This window comes from Epinephelus moara, chromosome 16 (assembly GCF_006386435.1).
Source record: "Epinephelus moara isolate mb chromosome 16, YSFRI_EMoa_1.0, whole genome shotgun sequence".
In the NCBI taxonomy this organism is placed as follows: Eukaryota; Metazoa; Chordata; class Actinopteri; order Perciformes; family Serranidae; genus Epinephelus; species Epinephelus moara.
Genome location: NC_065521.1, coordinates 12,686,907 through 12,704,443, shown reverse-complemented (window position 1 = coordinate 12,704,443; position 17,537 = coordinate 12,686,907). Strand labels below are relative to the sequence as shown.

At 39.8% G+C, this 17,537-nt stretch overlaps 1 protein-coding gene across 1 annotated transcript in view; it reads left to right on the top strand.

The window, feature by feature from the left end:
• The window catches only part of ctnnbl1 (catenin, beta like 1), a 109,606-nt gene that overhangs the window by 53,968 nt on the left and 38,101 nt on the right, over nucleotides 1-17,537 (top strand). The window contains exons 12-13 of the mRNA XM_050064423.1: nucleotides 6,708-6,805; nucleotides 9,385-9,465. Coding sequence (XP_049920380.1) covers nucleotides 6,708-6,805; nucleotides 9,385-9,465 — 179 coding nt within the window. The remainder of the gene's footprint in view (nucleotides 1-6,707; nucleotides 6,806-9,384; nucleotides 9,466-17,537) is intronic.

Genomic DNA, 17,537 nt, shown 5'->3' with positions numbered 1-17,537 from the left:
ACGCCGTTTGATTGCGTTATCAAAACACGCCGCTATTATTCGGCCTTGCTTTTAACTTATTCCACCGAATACCGAATGTGTGTTTTTTTGCAATATTGGGCCGAATATATTCGGTTACCGAATATTCGGTGCATCCCTACAGACTGTAAGTAAGCAGTGATGCTCCCTAGTATCAGTATGGAGACTAAGCATGGGGAATGTTCTTTTCATGACTACTCTGGCCTTTTGGAACCCCTAAATCAGATACATAAATAGCCAGGGTTGGTAGAAGGGAGACTTTTGAAAACAATGATGCAGATACCCATGTTCGTGTATATTTTGGGTTTAACAATATAGCTACATACCTTTTGTAATTTTATCCTATTGCCATGGCTTCCGCCATTGATGTATAGTGCTCCCATTACTGCTTTGATATGTGGCTGTATTTGCTTTGCATTGACTCCCAGTCTGTTTTCTGCCACCTTGTCTGCCTTATACTTATGTTACTTTCAGTAACAGTTCTTACTACTACGCTGTAGTGCCCATTATACATGAATAGTCACACGATAGACATTTCCAGATGTGTTGGTATGGACAGACATTATCTCTGGAAAGGTGCTAAAATGCCTGTGTGTATGGGTATCATTTTAAAATGAAAACATATTACTGTGGATGTGGCCTGAGAGTTTAGAGTCAGAATTCATTCCTGCTCCTTCAGACAGTGAATGCAGTCTCTATAACCCCTGACAGGTTAGCCTGTGGTGCAGGGAGGCTGATTGCTCTCCCCAGGGCACAGTTAGTCCAGTCTGTCGGTGAAGTACCACCTATCTGTTCTCCTCTGTCATTCCGAACTACACAGCACTTCCCTCAGCTGTCAATCAATACATGAATCCAGGCCTCTCAGGGTTATTTGCATGTTAACTTAGTGCTATGGATCCCCTGGGGCAAAGATGAGGCAAATAGTGAATGATTAGTGGATGGGTGAACACCAGCATTTGGACATGCGAAGCACTGCATAGTTTTGATTTCAAATATACCTCATGCAAAAATTGACTGAGAACTTTTTTGCTGCTGTGAAGTAGTTCCATGTGAGGGTTAGATTTTCATGGAATTCCTTTTTGGAGGTGCTAACTCCAACAACAGACTTTCATTGTTGGCAATTGTTGAAGCAGTTTCTGTTTACAGCAAGTGGACGTTTGATGTTCTCTCCTGCTCACACATTGTGATGCTCACACTGTTTGTGATACTGTTGGTCTGTACAGTAGTGCCGAGCTTTGTGCTTCTTGTAAAAGATGAAAGTCTGTGCAGGTCTCTACAAATGCTAAAGTAAACTCAGAGGTTGTAGTTGTTTACATCTTTAATATGTTGGCTCCAAGGGAAGCCTGTGTTCATGTGATAGTCAATTGCTACAGTGTTCTGTGCTGTTTTGAACACCATGTAGCTATTTGTAACTATGTAGCTGTATTTATTATAGGATGCTGTCTTTGCTTTTCTTGGTGAACACTCCAACAAAAACTCCTTCACTTACCCAGAACAGTGACTGTCAACCTTTGATGCTATTGTGAGATCATACAACAAGGCCAGCACATACTGCTGCCGGACACCCGACAAAATGTGTGACAGCACTGTACAACAAACAGGTCTTGCTTCTGTAGCATGCATTAGATAATTACTGTTTTTCATGACTTTTATAGAGGTTTAATGATTGATGTTGCTTGTATTAAAGATGGAAGTTGTCCTTGTTTTCTTGTTTGTTCCTTGTTTTTATACTAAGATTTAAGTGTGAAGCAAAGCATGTAAATGAGCTATCGATTCAACACCTTTCTAAAGGCTCTTTTTACCCAGCCTTGCCCTCCATCTTGTACTCAAGTTGTAATCCTGTCTCCACCCTTTCACGAATCTCAGCAGAGCAGTTGCTGTTCAGTTTTAAACTCTTTGGAGAGAACATTCCACATCCAGCGATCAATAGCCTCCCCGGCAGGGCGTGGAGGTGGCGACATCAATTACCACTCGGATCAAGTTGATAAAGTAGCGTCCTTTCGGAAATGGCAGTTAGCCTCCTTGTCATTGTGTACAGGAAATAAGGTTGTCTACATTAAAATAAGGGAACCTTGGACTGAAAGTACCTGATGTACAACTAGTGCACACAGTTTTAACTACATGTAATACTGTACCAGTCATACCAGTCAACCACTTAGGCAGCCAGTAAAACTGTGAAGTGCATTTACACTTAATATACCCCTGAAGACCCAGGAATGAACTTAATCCAAATCAAATAAAAGTCAAGAGTCATAAATATAGAATAGAGAAATTACAATAAAAAAATATGAAAAATGCTATAAAAATATATAGGCTACAATTGATTTGTTTTTAAATGAAAGAGCTGAACAGTTTTAGTAGTAGTTTTGTGCAGCTTTGTGCAATGTATATGAAGAATTGTTGAAAAGATGTGCGTTAATGTAACACATAGAGACAGATGTAAAGATGTTGTTTGTATTATAGCTGTAGATTATTTTATTTTACTACGGAAAGATGGTCTTTTCGTAAAGCTAGGCTGTCTATGCTGTAGAGAGACGCGAACATTTTTGAAATTGGTGCTGTATAACAGAGAAAACAGAGTAAAAGGGCTGTGACATTCACTTTTACTCAAAGGTAGAAAACCTACAACTACCAGAATGCACTGCACTATACCGAACCAATAAATGCTCCCACTGGTGGGTGACATAAGCCCCCCTGCTGCATCACCTGATGTAGCAGTGCATTGGTCAAAAAAGTTGCACATGAACACGCTGCGATGACTACATCTGAGGGTCAGCCAGTACGTACATTCTGCGCCTGCGTGAGAGGAAATAACCCTCCACCCCAGCAGACGGTATCAGTCTGTAATCCTCATTCAAAAAGGGAAACTAGACGACTGTCTTGTGCTAGTTAGCCAGTAAGCACATTAACAACACAATCCAATGTTAAAAAGAATAGAGCGTATTTACTGTGCGCCAGTGAACATAATCACAAACCGTCAGGAAATGTTTCTGCCCAAGAGCTTATTGGCAAAAGGAAAATCATCTTACCTTATGTAACAAGTCTGTTTTTCACCCTCTTAAGGGGCAACGGTGTGGGACACACCACACCATCGAGGGTGGCAGACGCTCACCAAAGGCCAAACTTTGACCGACAGCTGACCATTGGTTCGGTGTGTCAGGGCCTTAAGCAAGACAGACAAAAAGGGGCAGCTCTCTCTCTCGTCAGGATGACGCATTTTGAGTTTTGCGCGTTTCTTTTTTGAGATGGGAGACGAGTAGGGAGATCAAAGAACTGGCAAGATGGAGGGTAGTTTACTACACGCTTGGCATATGGAAGAAGATTTAGCTCTGCTACCTCACAGCTAGATGCCACTAAATCCTACACATTGTACTTTAAATAGTTTGGAGCCTAAGAGTCTACAGCCATGCTATCTATTCTGTTAAACTGTTCCTGCACGAAGAAGCTCAAAGCTAAATGCTAACATCAGCATGCTATTATGGTCACAGTGACAATGCTGACCTTACTTTAGCATGTTGGAAATGCTAACATTTGCTTATTAACACTTAACACAAAGTGCAGCCGATGGTGATGGTGTGTAATCATAAACTAAAGTAAGAATTTTTGACCTGATGGCACTACGTGAAAAGCTGCGAGATCACCAATTCATCCTTAGCAGAACGTAAATATCTCTAACACAAAATATCAACCAGCTCATAGCGTTAAAAGAAAAGTCGGAAGATAACCAAAGTCAGTATGCAATTTCATGGCAATCCATATTAACGTTGTTACAATATTTGAGGGATATGTTGAGGGTTTCAGTGTAATAGTAAGAAGGAGAACAGAGGAGTTTGAGGAGTTCAAATCAAAAATTTGCTTTCATTTAAAGGAATCAGGATCACAGATTGAGCAGTAATTGGCGGTTATTCGATTCACTTCAGATTTTGGAGATACTTTCTAATGGATCTTCTTTCTAAAGGAACACAACTCCATTTTGTTTTGTATTGTTTCATGCATTTTCCTGCCTTTTTGTGCTGCCAGTTATATTTCTAATGCAGACGCACATCTGTATATTCTGATGGATTTGACGTTAGCAGGTGTTATAGCCTTCAGTTTTCTCAGCCTACTCAAGGCTTGTGAGAACGGGCGCTGCGGGTCGTAGGGGACTGCACAAAGGGAGCTGACAGCAAACACGACCCCTTTTAAAAAGCAGAAATGGGATTGATTCCTGTACTCTTGTTGCTTAGCAACTGCAAAGCCTCGATGAGAGAGGATATTGACCTCTTGTTGATAAAGTCCAATTACATTTTTTCCCCCACTCTGTATATCCAGAGATTTTACAATGTCATATTCTGCTCCCCCTGTGTGCACAGTGTATTGTTCATTCAATATAATAGAGAAATATTACACTATGATTGTCATCTACTGGTGCCGCCTGTGAGTAAGAAGGTCTTTGAATGAGATAACACATTTTACATAGCATGAATTAGTTAACAAGGGCACTCAATGGGACTAACTAGTTTTTGTTGCTAATTTAGTCAATTAACATGTTTTTAGACCTCCCCCCTCGCTAAATGGCCCCAGAGCTGCTCCAGACAAATTTCTATCACTGTGAGAAATGTAATTCAGCCACAGCCAAAACAGTTATGCATGTTCCAGCATGCCCTAAAATGAAAATTGATTTCTAAATTTCATTAACATTTTCTCCTCCTCTTGTTCTGTGCACTCTCTGTATCCATGCTTAGCTGGCTGCGTGCTGTAATTGCAAATTATCACGTGCTAATCGATTTGGTCTTTCTCGGGGCTGTGGGTGTGGGTGTGAATGAGCCGTGCAGGGATCAGTTTTTTGAGTTTGCTGTTTTAACTGAGGAGCATAAGAGTAGCTCACGTGTAAGTTACAGCACATGTACCACCTTTAGGGTTTAGTGAAAAACACAGTACGTTCTTTAATGATGTGTTATCTTGTGGGAGGCTTACATACTGTATGTGTTAGTGGAGAGAGGCACACAGTGATTCCATCAAGAAAGGAATGCATGTGTGTAAAGACCCCATTTAGAGAGGTGACCCTCCCTTTATGGTGGATGGCCATGGGACATTATTTTAGAAAAATATTACTGTAGTTAATGGTGAGAGAGAAATCATTTTTTTAAATGAATTGTGTGATGAATTACACACAATTTATGATATTTGTCAATTTTAAAGGTAATTATTCAAACCAAATCCCAATTTATCATAACTGTTAAAGTGTAAGACTGTAAAAATATGTGCTAAAAGATTATACAAGGTGACATCATCACTTTCTCTCTGGCTGAAGCTACGATGGCTGCGAGTTTTGCACCGTAGCATACTCACACAAGCAACAAGCCTTGCTTGTTCTTTCCCTACCCCACTGACAAAAAGACCAGGAATCACTGGATAAAAGCAAGCTAGCTTGGTCACTTATGCTGATGACATGCATTTTGCAAGGCGAGGGATGGAGTTTAGTGAGCGGTTTCACACAAAACTAAATGGTACTATGACAACCTACGGCAAACTGTGACTTTCTTTGCTTGCAAAATGATCTTTTTTAATTGACAAACATCATATGTGTAATTTATGGCACAGTCCAGTGTATTTGCATTTAGCAGTAGTGCTACTAAATGATTAGCACTGCTGCTATATAAAATCATCCCTATACTTAATAAACTCTCTATCTCTACTTTAAACTGGAAAAGTTGGGGACGAGCAAAGATTACAAATTGAGAACCATCAGCTAAGGGTGCTGTGAAACGTAGCCACAGATCCTAATTGGCTGATTTTTGTTCTAAATAGTTTGAAGTTTCTCTATGTGCTGCTAAATAGCTTCTCTGGTCTGGCAGTTCTGTCAAACTGTAGCTCACACTGAACATTCAATGTTACATTCAAGTTTACTGCTAACCTGACTTCCAGCTCACCTGCCTGTCCCGAGTACAGACACATCATCTCATAGCTAGCCACAAACCGCATTGAACAATTCTGTAGAGGCTGCAACACACTCCGCTGTTTTCTGACTGTGTTTACTTTAGCTTTGCTTTGTCCTGTTCCCACGACGGACATGGCATCTTTATGTATACCAGCTCTTTCTCTTCTGCGTTTCTCCAGGATTTGATTTATTTCGTCTCTGTGACTTGAAATGCAGGGTTGATTACGGGAGACCGGGGGCAATGGTAACAATTTTTGTTTTGATGTCATAACTCAAAACCTCTTCAACTATTTAGATACAAATTATTGTACTCATTAACAGTCATCAAGCAATGTCAGAGTAACACTATTGATTAAAACACTAGATGTCAAATGTTACATCTGCAGCCACTTGCAGGAGTGATAGTAATCACATATTTGATATGGAAAGCATTTCATTAAACTGAATTTGACATCTGCAACTGTGTACAAATATGTGATTAACATCCTTTCCGTGTCAGTGGATGCGCTAAATATCTTCCAGTGGCGCAACAAACAAAACAATTACGCACTTTAGCTCAAAAATACCCAAGGGGAAACTTAAATTCAAACAAGATGAAAAAATGTTTATCTATCGCTTGTGACTACTGTACATATTTTTTCTGAAATAAGGTCCCATGAGGGACACTGGAAGGGGAGGGGGTTCGCCTCTCTCTAGAAAAATGTTTGAGATATGGTCCCTGTGATTTAAACAAAACCTTTAGCTTTACTTCTCATTTTTCTCTCCTCAGAACACGTCTGCTCCATCATCGCCTCCATGCTGAGAAATCTCAAGTCCCAACAGAGAAGCAGACTCCTCAACAAGTTCACAGAGAATGACTGTGAGAAGGTTAGTTTTCATCATCCTCTGCCTGTTTTCCTTTTTTATCCTCCTTCTTCCCTCACTTTCTTTTTTTGTATCTGCTGTTTTTGATTGCCAGCAGATTGCTTCATCAGGATACGTAAGCTGAATTGTTTGTGTGTCATACTGCAGGGATTTCATTAGGTTTTCAATGTAGTGAGTCCCCAGGACCCACAGATGGTTGTTTCAGTGGGTATCCAATAAAATTTGTGTTTTTTTGACAAACTGTAGTGTTAAACTAGTGTTTGATGTTATTTGGTTGGTTATAAATATGGTTGTATTCATGTTGAAAATGCACCTGAAAATTAAACAAAAGAAAACAACAACGTGAGAGAATGCAGCATCTGCTGTTACAGTAAACATTGTAATGTAAGATTACAGGAATGTCTGCAGTAATACCCTACATGTTTTTGATTTTGGGTACATTTTCTGAGCACAAAATTAGGTTATTGTTTACCAGCGGTCCTTGGGCTCCTCCGTGCCATCAGCAGCAGATTTAGAAGGCTGGGGATGAGGGTGGGTGGTTGAGCACCGGAACAAAAATACTGACACATCATGGAAAGGATGATAAAAACATCCGAACACAAGTTTGGATGAAGACCAAAGCAGCAATCAGCAGCATTTAAATCAAAATGTGCTGGCTGTTGTGGGTTTGTTTGCTTATGTTGCCAGGCCACTGAAAATCAGCCCCGATCAGTCCACACCCACACAGTCCCGATGACTCAAATTATCTGAATTTTTCAGTGTTAAACTTTTGATAAATGGTATCTTTAGAAATCTCTCTCTGAACTTGAACTTTTATTGTTGCTCATCCAGTCATTAAAATTTCATTTTTAGAATAAAAGTTGGGATTTAAAACCAAGTTTTCTGAGGCTTTAAGACAAATGAAGATCACTTGAGTCTATTTTTCATCATACTGCACTTGCAACACAAGGTTATTTTACTGTTGTTTTACTTTAGTTTTAATTGTTCATTCTTTTTTAGGGCTGCCACCCACCATTAGTTGATTAATCAATTAATGAACCGAAACTAACTATTTTGATAATTAATGGTTTTAGTCATTTTCAAGCAAAAGCTCCAAATATTTGCAGTTTCCAGCCTCTCAAATGTGAGTATACTCTGCTAGTTTTTATCACATGTTATGATAAGCAAAATATATTTTAGGTTTTGGACAGATATACAGACATTATCAGTTTAAGGACATCACTTTGGCTCTGGGATGATCCCTGGTGAACATTTTTTTATCTGCTTTTTGATGTTTCACAGGCTGCCCTAAATTAAACAATTAATATGGAGAATAACCGGCAGAATAATCGATAATGAAAATAATAATTATCTGCAGCTGTACATGTTTTTCATGCATGCATCCTTAGATTGAAATGTAACTGTTTGCAAAAACATTGTTTTTTTTTCTTTTGTGTTATCCTTTAATAAATTACTATTTTCTTGGACTGCCCATTAATACTTTTATAGTTCTCATTATCTGTTGTTAACTTGGAAATAAAACCTCCATTTGATGTTGATTTTTAATGCCAGGTAGCTTAAATGTGTAAACAGTAAAGCATTGATAAATTGCTTTAAATACTAATTATGTATTTGTTCAGGGCCTAATCATCAGCATGACATTGTCTTATTATTTTCCTCTGTGTTTTTGATACACAAATGTTGATGCTTTGACTGTAATGATCAAATAGATTGTAAAGAAAATCAAAATGTGAGAATATTCAAACAATGCTGTTGCCTTCAGTGCTAATCAGCACTCGTTGCCCTTTGGACAGACGTCACTCTCTTCATTCACGTGTTTATCAAGGCCACACGTTGCATAAGCAGGCCTTTAAAACGTCAAGAGTGACACAGAAGACATTTGGCTGCGACAAATCACCAGATGAAATGTGTGATTATCATAAAGTGACTATATCTGAGTATGTATCATTCTCATCATATTTTTACCAGAGGGAAGAGGCAGACATTTGCGAGGCAGGTTAAGTACATTCAGGTTCACATTCAGGTCACTCAGTCAGTCACTACTCTGTACCTGTGTGTACCTGTCTGTCACATGTTACAGAACTTTAGAGAGTGATTAAAATATCAAACCTGACACCTCAGCTGCATTTTTTTCTGTTACTCCCACAATTCCCCTCACATATGCAAAAATGTCTCATTCAATGTGTTGCTCAAGGCCATTTTAATAGGATGCATGACTTTTGATGTAGAGAACTGTCTGTCATGCAAATCAAACGTGGCTGTCTTCTTCAGCACTGAGACATCCCAGAGTCTCATTTTTCAGCATCCACTGTCTCGGTTATTTGTTAACTTATGTTTAATGTCTTAGACTATGTGGTAATACAACCAATTAGAATCTTAAAAATGTATTTTTGCTTGTCTTTGTTTTCCATTCAATAAACCATCCACATAACAATCAAGTGTTTGGCAGCAAACAGTTAAGAAGAATCAAGTCTCATCTTGTTCTGCCTCTTGTTTGTGCTCTCTTGTTTTCCCCTCATATTTCTCTTTTTTTGTTGCTGCAGTCTCTCACTTTCTCTCTGTCTGTTTCGTTCTCTCTCCAGGTTGATCGACTGATGGAGATGCATTTTAAGTACCTGGAGGCTGTTCAACAGGCTGACAAGAGGATCGAAGGAGAGAAACACGTAAGCATCTCTCCTTTTCCTTCCACCCCTCCCTCCCTCCCAGCCTCTCACCCTCCGTCCTCCTCCCTGTGTTGTCTCGTTTACACTAGCTTTATATCAGGCAGCTTGTTGGATGGATGTATTCACATGAAACATCATGATTTTGGCTTTGCATTGTTAACTTCAGTTGTGTGTCTCGAGTGGTATTGGTCTTCAGTATGTTTTTGGTATTTTATTATGCGTGGATGAACCATAGACTGTATAAATTAATGGACGTAGCCACTGTGACGTCACCCAATGGGTTGTGGAATCCTGTTGTAAAGCTTGAGTTTGGCATTTTGGCTGTCATCTTGGATTTTTGGAGCCAGAAGCGACTATATTTAGACGAGAAGGTGGAGCTACTTCCTTTGCTAGCTGCTAGCTTGGTTAGCAGGGTGCATTCACAGCTATGGTTAACTGTGATAATGCTAATATTTGCCAGCAAGAGACAGTCATGAAACCATCAAAACAAAACTTACTGGAAATATGAAATATCCAACTCCTTTAAAGGTCTTTTAGTACAGCTAAAAACTTATATTAGGAAGGCTTTTTTATGCGACCAAAAAGTTACAATTAACTTTCGTGAACTGAAAACACATTGAAATAGCAATAGCTACAGCTACACCCGTACTCTTTGAATCTGGGGTTATGCCATGGTTATGTTAACTTACCAACAGTGTTGCCATGGCAGCGACTTGTCCATGGACGGCACCCTTCTGTCACTCAGAGCAGCTACATCCTTAATTGTGTGTAAATTTAGGCCTAAACAACATTTAAACAGGCGGCATGGTGGTGCAGTGGTTAGCATGGTCGTCTGAGTTGAACTTGAGATAGTTCTCTGAATATTTTCGGGTCTTCTCTCATTAGCGCTTGCCGGGAGCTGCTAAGTCAGTAGCAGTTGTAGCATGGCTGGGTGTGTTACCCTCACTCTCTGCATTTTCACCAGTGGTTTCTGAGGTGGATGGTGTGTCAGAGTCTCTTACTTGTGAAGTTACAAAACGATTTACTGTGACTCACAAGAATGTCTGTACACTTGAAATAATAATATAGCTAATTTGCCAGCATATTTAGTACGTAACTGTTAGCTAACTATCTTGTTATTATGTAAATTAAATGATTTTTATGAGCAGACCCATTTATCTTCACCAATAATATATTGGATTCATGTCAATGTGTATTTTCAGACACCTTTTGATTTTTGACCAAAAAAAATTGAATTAAATCTTAGATTGTCAAGCAGTAATTTGTCGACACTTTCAGGGCCCCCGAAAGGTCGTGGACCTCCTTTGAAGACCCAGGCTATAGACACCAAAACCGTTTTTGCACCAGGCTGCGAACATGTTTAATTCTGTCGTAAAGTTCGGCATTTTGACATGGGGCTCCATGGAGATTGACTCGCTCTTGGAGCTAACCTCTAGTGGCCATTAGAGGAACTACAGTTTTTGGCTCTGCATTGGCTTCATATTTTAGCCTGTGAGGTTTCCGCTTTGTGTGAGCCCAACTTGAGCAGTAGAATGATTGAGTTTGACGCTGAACTGATTGCAGCCTGAGAAGTCCTGATCCAAACCTGATCAGAAACTGGCCACAAGCCAAATACCAGACTGCACGTGTAAAACCAGTACAGCTCATTAATGGTATTAATAATGTTTTAAAGCCTTTGGAAACACAGCTTGAAATAGTAAAAATGCATATATTATATCAAAGTCGAGTGTCTCATTAATCATCCACAAAAGTCTGAGTGAAAATAACCATTCATAACTATTAGAAAACCTGGTTTAAAAACAGCTCATTTTGCTGTTTAGACCACTTGCCAGGACAGAGTGGGCGTGGCAGATAACGCTCTGATTGACAGCTCCCTCGTTTTGATTGACATCTCCCTGGCTCAGCAATGGCTGCCACAAATTTAATCCAGCCGTACATGTTTGAGCCCTCTGATGATTCAGAGGACGAAGCAGAAGCCCTGCCAGCTGAAAATGATTCCTTTCAGGTGGTCACTGAATGGTAAGTTTCAAAATGTTTTGTGATTCATATTAATGTTACTTTGTAGAATAGTTAGCATAACTTTTACATGCAATGTTAGCTGAGATGAATGACAATGGGAGGCTAGCGCTTTGCCTTTCTTCATTGAGATACGTTTTCATTGAAAACATAAATCTGCTCCGTTTTTCTGATAATAGCCTTTTTCATTCAAACACATCCAGTCTTAATAGATTAAATATGTTTTTACTCTGACACACACACCGACCCTCAAAGCGGGAGAGACCGGTGCCGGTCTCTCTGGCGTTGTGTAGAAGTATTTGCCCGCCTCGAATAATGTTCCCCTCCGGCTAAAATTGTGTTGTTTCCCACAGCATCACCTCCGCGATTGGGGAAATTGTGTTGTTTCCCACAGCATCACCTCCGCGATTGGGGATATGTTTATGCGTAGCAAAGCTAAGTGCTTGGGGTTGGGGTTAGGGGTGAGGAAGGGTGCACATTACGTCCCCTCCCCGCGAGCCGACACTGGCACCGGGCCCGGCCGCTCACAAGCCACCTCTTCCTGCAGCTCCACGAGCTGCAAAGGCTCGGATTGTCCGGGCTCTGGAGCCAGTCAACCTGATTCGAGTGCTGCTGGGAGCCCGCTGGAGGCAGAGCCTCCGCTGGGTCGCAGCCGAGCGGTTCAGCCAGTTTACGATCTGTATTTTCTAAACATCAGACTAGAAAGCTGTTTGTTGGCTCAGACTCAAAGAGGCAGATTTAGCTGGAGCACAAAGGTTTTGTTGCGCTGCCACTGGGGGGCGGGATGAGACAACTGACGGATGAGTTATGATTGGTTTGGAATTTATTGCGTAATAAATCTCAGAGATAACCAAGGCCAAATCAAACCCAATTTCAAGAATGTACAAAAACTTAAAAGACAGATGTTTTGAATTTGGATGGAAACTGATTTCTAATTGTTTTTACATGTTTAATATGATGTACATAAGACCCTAAATTACATAGTTAGAAGGCTATTGTGGATTTGGGTTTCCAGAGGTTTTAATAATGGCAGGCGGTGTTAACCTAATGACTGCCATTCATCATCAGCATCAATCACTTCCCTCCAAAAAGTCCCAACATTGAGTTTAATTTCCACTTGAGTGATTCCTCCATAAGTCAGTGACAGACAACATTACAACAGCTTTTAATCTTAAACGTTTCCTTTGCCGTTGTTGCTGTACGATGACAAGCATCAATAAACATTATACCTTTACAATAAAGTAAGCCCAGACCAATCTTTATGTCAAAAAGCCTTCAGTGATTAATGTGCACAGAAACAGGAACAAAATAAATAACTTTGTTGTGTTATCATTCTGCTGAGATAAGTACAGAGCACATCATGTAGTCTGTCAGAGGTTCTTCTTTACTGTGCTTGTGTCAGAGTGGGCTGCAGCTACAGAGACCATGCGGATATATACTCAGGCTTTGTGGCTCTTTTTAGGTGCTAAACATCCTAAATGCATTTGTGCTTTTATCAAAGGACTGTGCAGAGGTATTGTGCCCCGTTGAAAATGTCTTGTTTGGTCTCTTTTTATGTGTATTTTGGGGCATTCCTGTTTAGAGGGGCAACATATGAGAGGAGGGAATGGAAATTTATAGAATTGTCTGCTGCAGCTGATGTATCACTGTTGACTGACCATTGCGGCAGAGGAAATTGTGTCTGAAATTAAATGTCTCGGAAGGTGTAAAATCTGCTGCACTGTTTTGTCTGACACATGCAGGGGCTGAGAGATTATAGCCAGGCCAAAACATGAAGGGAGGCAGACAGAGAAATGCATATTCAAAGACGCATTACAAAGTTATTTTACTGGAGCTCTCAGTTCAGGACCAAAACACAAGACAAAGTGCAGCACTGCAAGTGTCTGTTTTTTTTTTTTAAACATGTCTTCACCTTTTTGGTTTATGTAGGTCTCTCTTCTCTGTTTTTCCTGACTTTAAGTCATTTATAGCAGCTCCAGTCCAGTTAGATATGATTAAAGCAGCTGGTAATAGTGATTAAGTAGGCCTTTATATTTTCTATTTACAGAAATAATCTAGTCAAAGGACATTTAGAAGTTTTATCAATAATCTCCCACTGATTTTTTCAATCACTGATGTTTTTGTTGAGCTGATGACATCTGGCTATGTGACTGATATTTCCTTACATACAGCTCTCCTTTTGCTGGATGTTTGCACACTTGCAGTTCCAAAAACGTTTTCTCACTAACCATTATTCCAAGTTCAGAAAACACTTTGTTTTGCACTCTCTTACTTTCCACAACGCGCGTCAAAACATTATGGCATCCGATCTTATTTAGCGTCACTTTATGCAAAGCAGAGGAACAGCAGCTGAGCTCATTTACACGGTCTTAAAAAAAGCAAAGAAAAATAAAGAAATTTCAATGAGTGAATTTTGGGCCTGGAGGCAATTTGCAGTGCTGTGTTAAATAATTAATGTGTTGAACATATGCTAAAAGGGAAGTGAACAAAAGAATTGAATTGAGCAACCCTCATGATCTCCCAACTTCTTAACCTCCGAATCTGAGGATGGTTTAACCCTCTATGGTACACATGATAATGCACTTGGTAAAAAAAATAAAGCTTGTAATATTTTTTCATCATAAAGTTGACCAAGTAAACATAATTTAACAAAATATTCAAGAAATGTTTTTGGAGGGTACACCTTTGTCATTTTATAGCATCACAAAAACATAATGGTAACAAATTAAAAAAAGACTTATTGTTAACAGTTTAAAAAAAAAAAAATGTATTACATACTCATGGGAAAATATGTAGTGACCTCCCCAGTTTACAATGCATACAATTGGAAATAAAAAGATTTTTTGCCTGAATGCTACCCTCAGACAACATTGCACCATTGGGGAACAGGACTCAAAAGGTGTACTGTTATAATCGACTATACAGTGTCATAGCCTGATTTTAATTACAACTAACATTATTAAATGTATCTAGATTAATTTGTAGAGATAAAAAAAAAAATTGATGATGGCCATGCTGTTGAACACAACAGTATCTACAATATAAAAAATGGAGTGATAAGACCTCCTAAACATACGGTGTTACCTCAAAGCAACAATTATCGAATAAAGAGCAGAAAACTATTAAAAATTAAACTTCACCCACATATTATTGTGAATCCATTTTTTTCCAGATTGTAAAATGACAGAAAAAGACTTTTTCCAGACCATTTTTATGCCTCCACTCCGGCAATAGCTGTGGCAGGAGGGATTATGTTTTCAGGTTGTCCGTCCATCTCATAAACATGATTTTTAGAAAAATTCCTTGAGGGAATTTCTTTAAGTTTGGTACAGACTTCCACTTGGACTCAATGATGAACTGATTAGATTTTGCCGGTCAAGGTCACTGTGACCCTATCAGTTGCTTTCTCATGAATGCAATACCTCAAGAACACCGTAAAGGAATTTCTTCAAACTTGGCACAAACATCCACTTTAAAGCCATAGTTGGTAATCCTGTTCAGAAACACTTTTTGTTATACTGGGTGAAATGGTCCTTCCATCCTGAGAGTAGTCAATACATAATGTGTTCAGAAAAAGGAACGAAAAAAAATCCGACCTCTGTGGCAGCTGCAGGCCTGTAAAAACTCTGACCAATCCCTGCCTCTTGGTGTGAGTGGAAAGAAACAATCAGATGCCTTCATGTCTCGTCCTGCCCAAGCCCACTTCTGTCCCTTCCTCCTTCCTGCGTGCACTCATCACGTGTCACCATTGCCGGAAATATTCAGCACACTCCTCAGCAGAAATACAGAGTTAGCCGGAGAATAAGTTTGCTGAACAATGGCAGAGAAAATGCAGCCAAAAGTACCCCTTCCAGCGTTACTTGTAACGGCTCGCCCCGCTAAACAGGCTAAGAAAAGAAAGTCGGAGGCAGAAAAGGCTGCGACAAAAAAGGCTTTGGATAAAGTGAGAGGACAAACCAGAGTCAACCAACATCGCAGCTTTTGAACGGCAACTGAGGGAGCTGAAGGGCCTGAAAAGTGATGCAGAGGTTGCTGTCTTTCTGTTAGACAGGTAATTATTTGTTTTGCTTCGGGGGGGATTTGTTATTTTCATGAAATATGTAACGTCAGCCAACTTAGCTACTTTTGTAGCTCGTATTAGCCCAATGCTAACAGCTTCTCTGTCGGTTTACTAGAGGATGCACGTTCAAGTTTGTGGGGGCGTGGCTTTGGACGGAGCACTGACGGGAGGGGGAGGAGGGTGGTGGAGCTTAGAGGAGGTGCCGCTTTCAAATCTTGCTAGCTCTCCAACATTACCAACTATAGCTTTAAGTCACAGAAGAACTCACTAGAACTTGATGGTCAAACGTCAAGGTCCCCATGACCTTGTGTACGTCTTACTTTGGTGAACGCAATATCTCAAGCAAGCCTTGAGGGAGTTTCACCAAATTTGGCACAAACAAATGAACTGATTAGAATTTGGCAGTCAAAGGTCAAGGTCACTGTGACTCCACAAAACATGTTTTTGGCCATAACCAAAAAAATTCATACACTAATTATGACAAAATTTCACACAAATGTCCAAAATGATATAAGAATAATAAAGTGATGACATTTTATATCCAAAAAGTCAAAGGTCAGTTTCACTGTAACATTATAATGTTCTTCAAAAACACCTTTCTGGCCATTACTCATTTGGTCAAATACTGAATTGATGACACGTCAAATACTGAATTGATGACACTAATCTTGGGTGTCCACCTTGAAGCTGTACTGATTGTATAAATCTTCTGTGCTGCCGGGGGGAGATGTGTGTAAAGCATTCATGTTTTCATGAATGCTGCAAAAAGGGATTCAACATGGCCTTCAGAGAGTCATGTGACTATAAAACAGTCGTTTCCTCAGGTCCTTGGCTCTTTCTCAAAGTATGCATCATAACTGAGGATTTAATTTATGCGTGTAAACAGCCAAATATGGGTTTGTTACCTTGAGGCAACACTGTATGTGCAGTGCAGTATCACCTTATATGGTGATATTACACAGAGACTAGAGAGTGTTGCCATCGTCATAATGTTCATCCATTTTCATTAGTGGTCCTCGTCAGTAACGAGGGGTGACAACACTGTCAGATGATTTAAAAACTAGTAATGATCACCAGTATTATAGAATTTTGAACAGAAAATGGCACTGGAAACGAGGTAACAAATAGTTTTAGTTTTAGCAAAACAAGTTTTAAGAGATTGCTGTGGCTCTAATCTTTCTACAAACTAATTTTTTTTAGAAAACCCCAAATGAACCTGCTGAGGTACAAACACAGCAGGTACGATAACCCTCCATTAGAATTGTCTACTGACAGAAAAAAGGACTCCAGCGCAATCCCATCACACATTCATGGTTTTCTTTATCGCCAACTAGATAACAAAAAAAATTCAAATTGCATTACAGATGTTCAGATATCAAACGCAGTCCTTGTTATAAAGGGCTGGGATGTTTGATCAAAAGGTTGTCTCTTTATGGTAGATAAGATGTGCAGTTCCACACAGTGTCACATCCAAAGCCATGAGGGAAGAGACCAAAGAAACCATCACAATCCTGCTGATAACAATATGACAGTTTACAGAGGAATGGAAAGCTTGATAGCTGTATGTGAGGGCCCTATTGAGCTGCGATTGTGTGTGTGTGCATGTCAGTGTGTTGAGCTGTGGGCCAGACGGACCGATGGAGGGATATAGATAGAAGATAAGTAGCCAGGCAGGGGATAATGGCTTCAACAGAGAAGGAAAGAGCATCCTGTCCTCAGAAAGGTAAGAAGACAATAAAAAAAAAGGCAGGTAGAGATGCTATGAATGTTAGAACAGGAAGTGCAGTTAAAAGAGGAGAGGTGAATGTTTAAAAAGGGGAAATGAGCTGAAAATGAGAAATATAAAAAGGGAAAGAGAATGAATTTGAGTGAAGGAGGGAACGGGGGGGGGGGAGGTGTGGGTGGAGACAGATAAGTGTGAGATTCCTATCTAAAGATGACAGAAGATTAATTTCTCAGACAGACATCGTGGTGGGATTGCCAAGAAAAGGCCAGA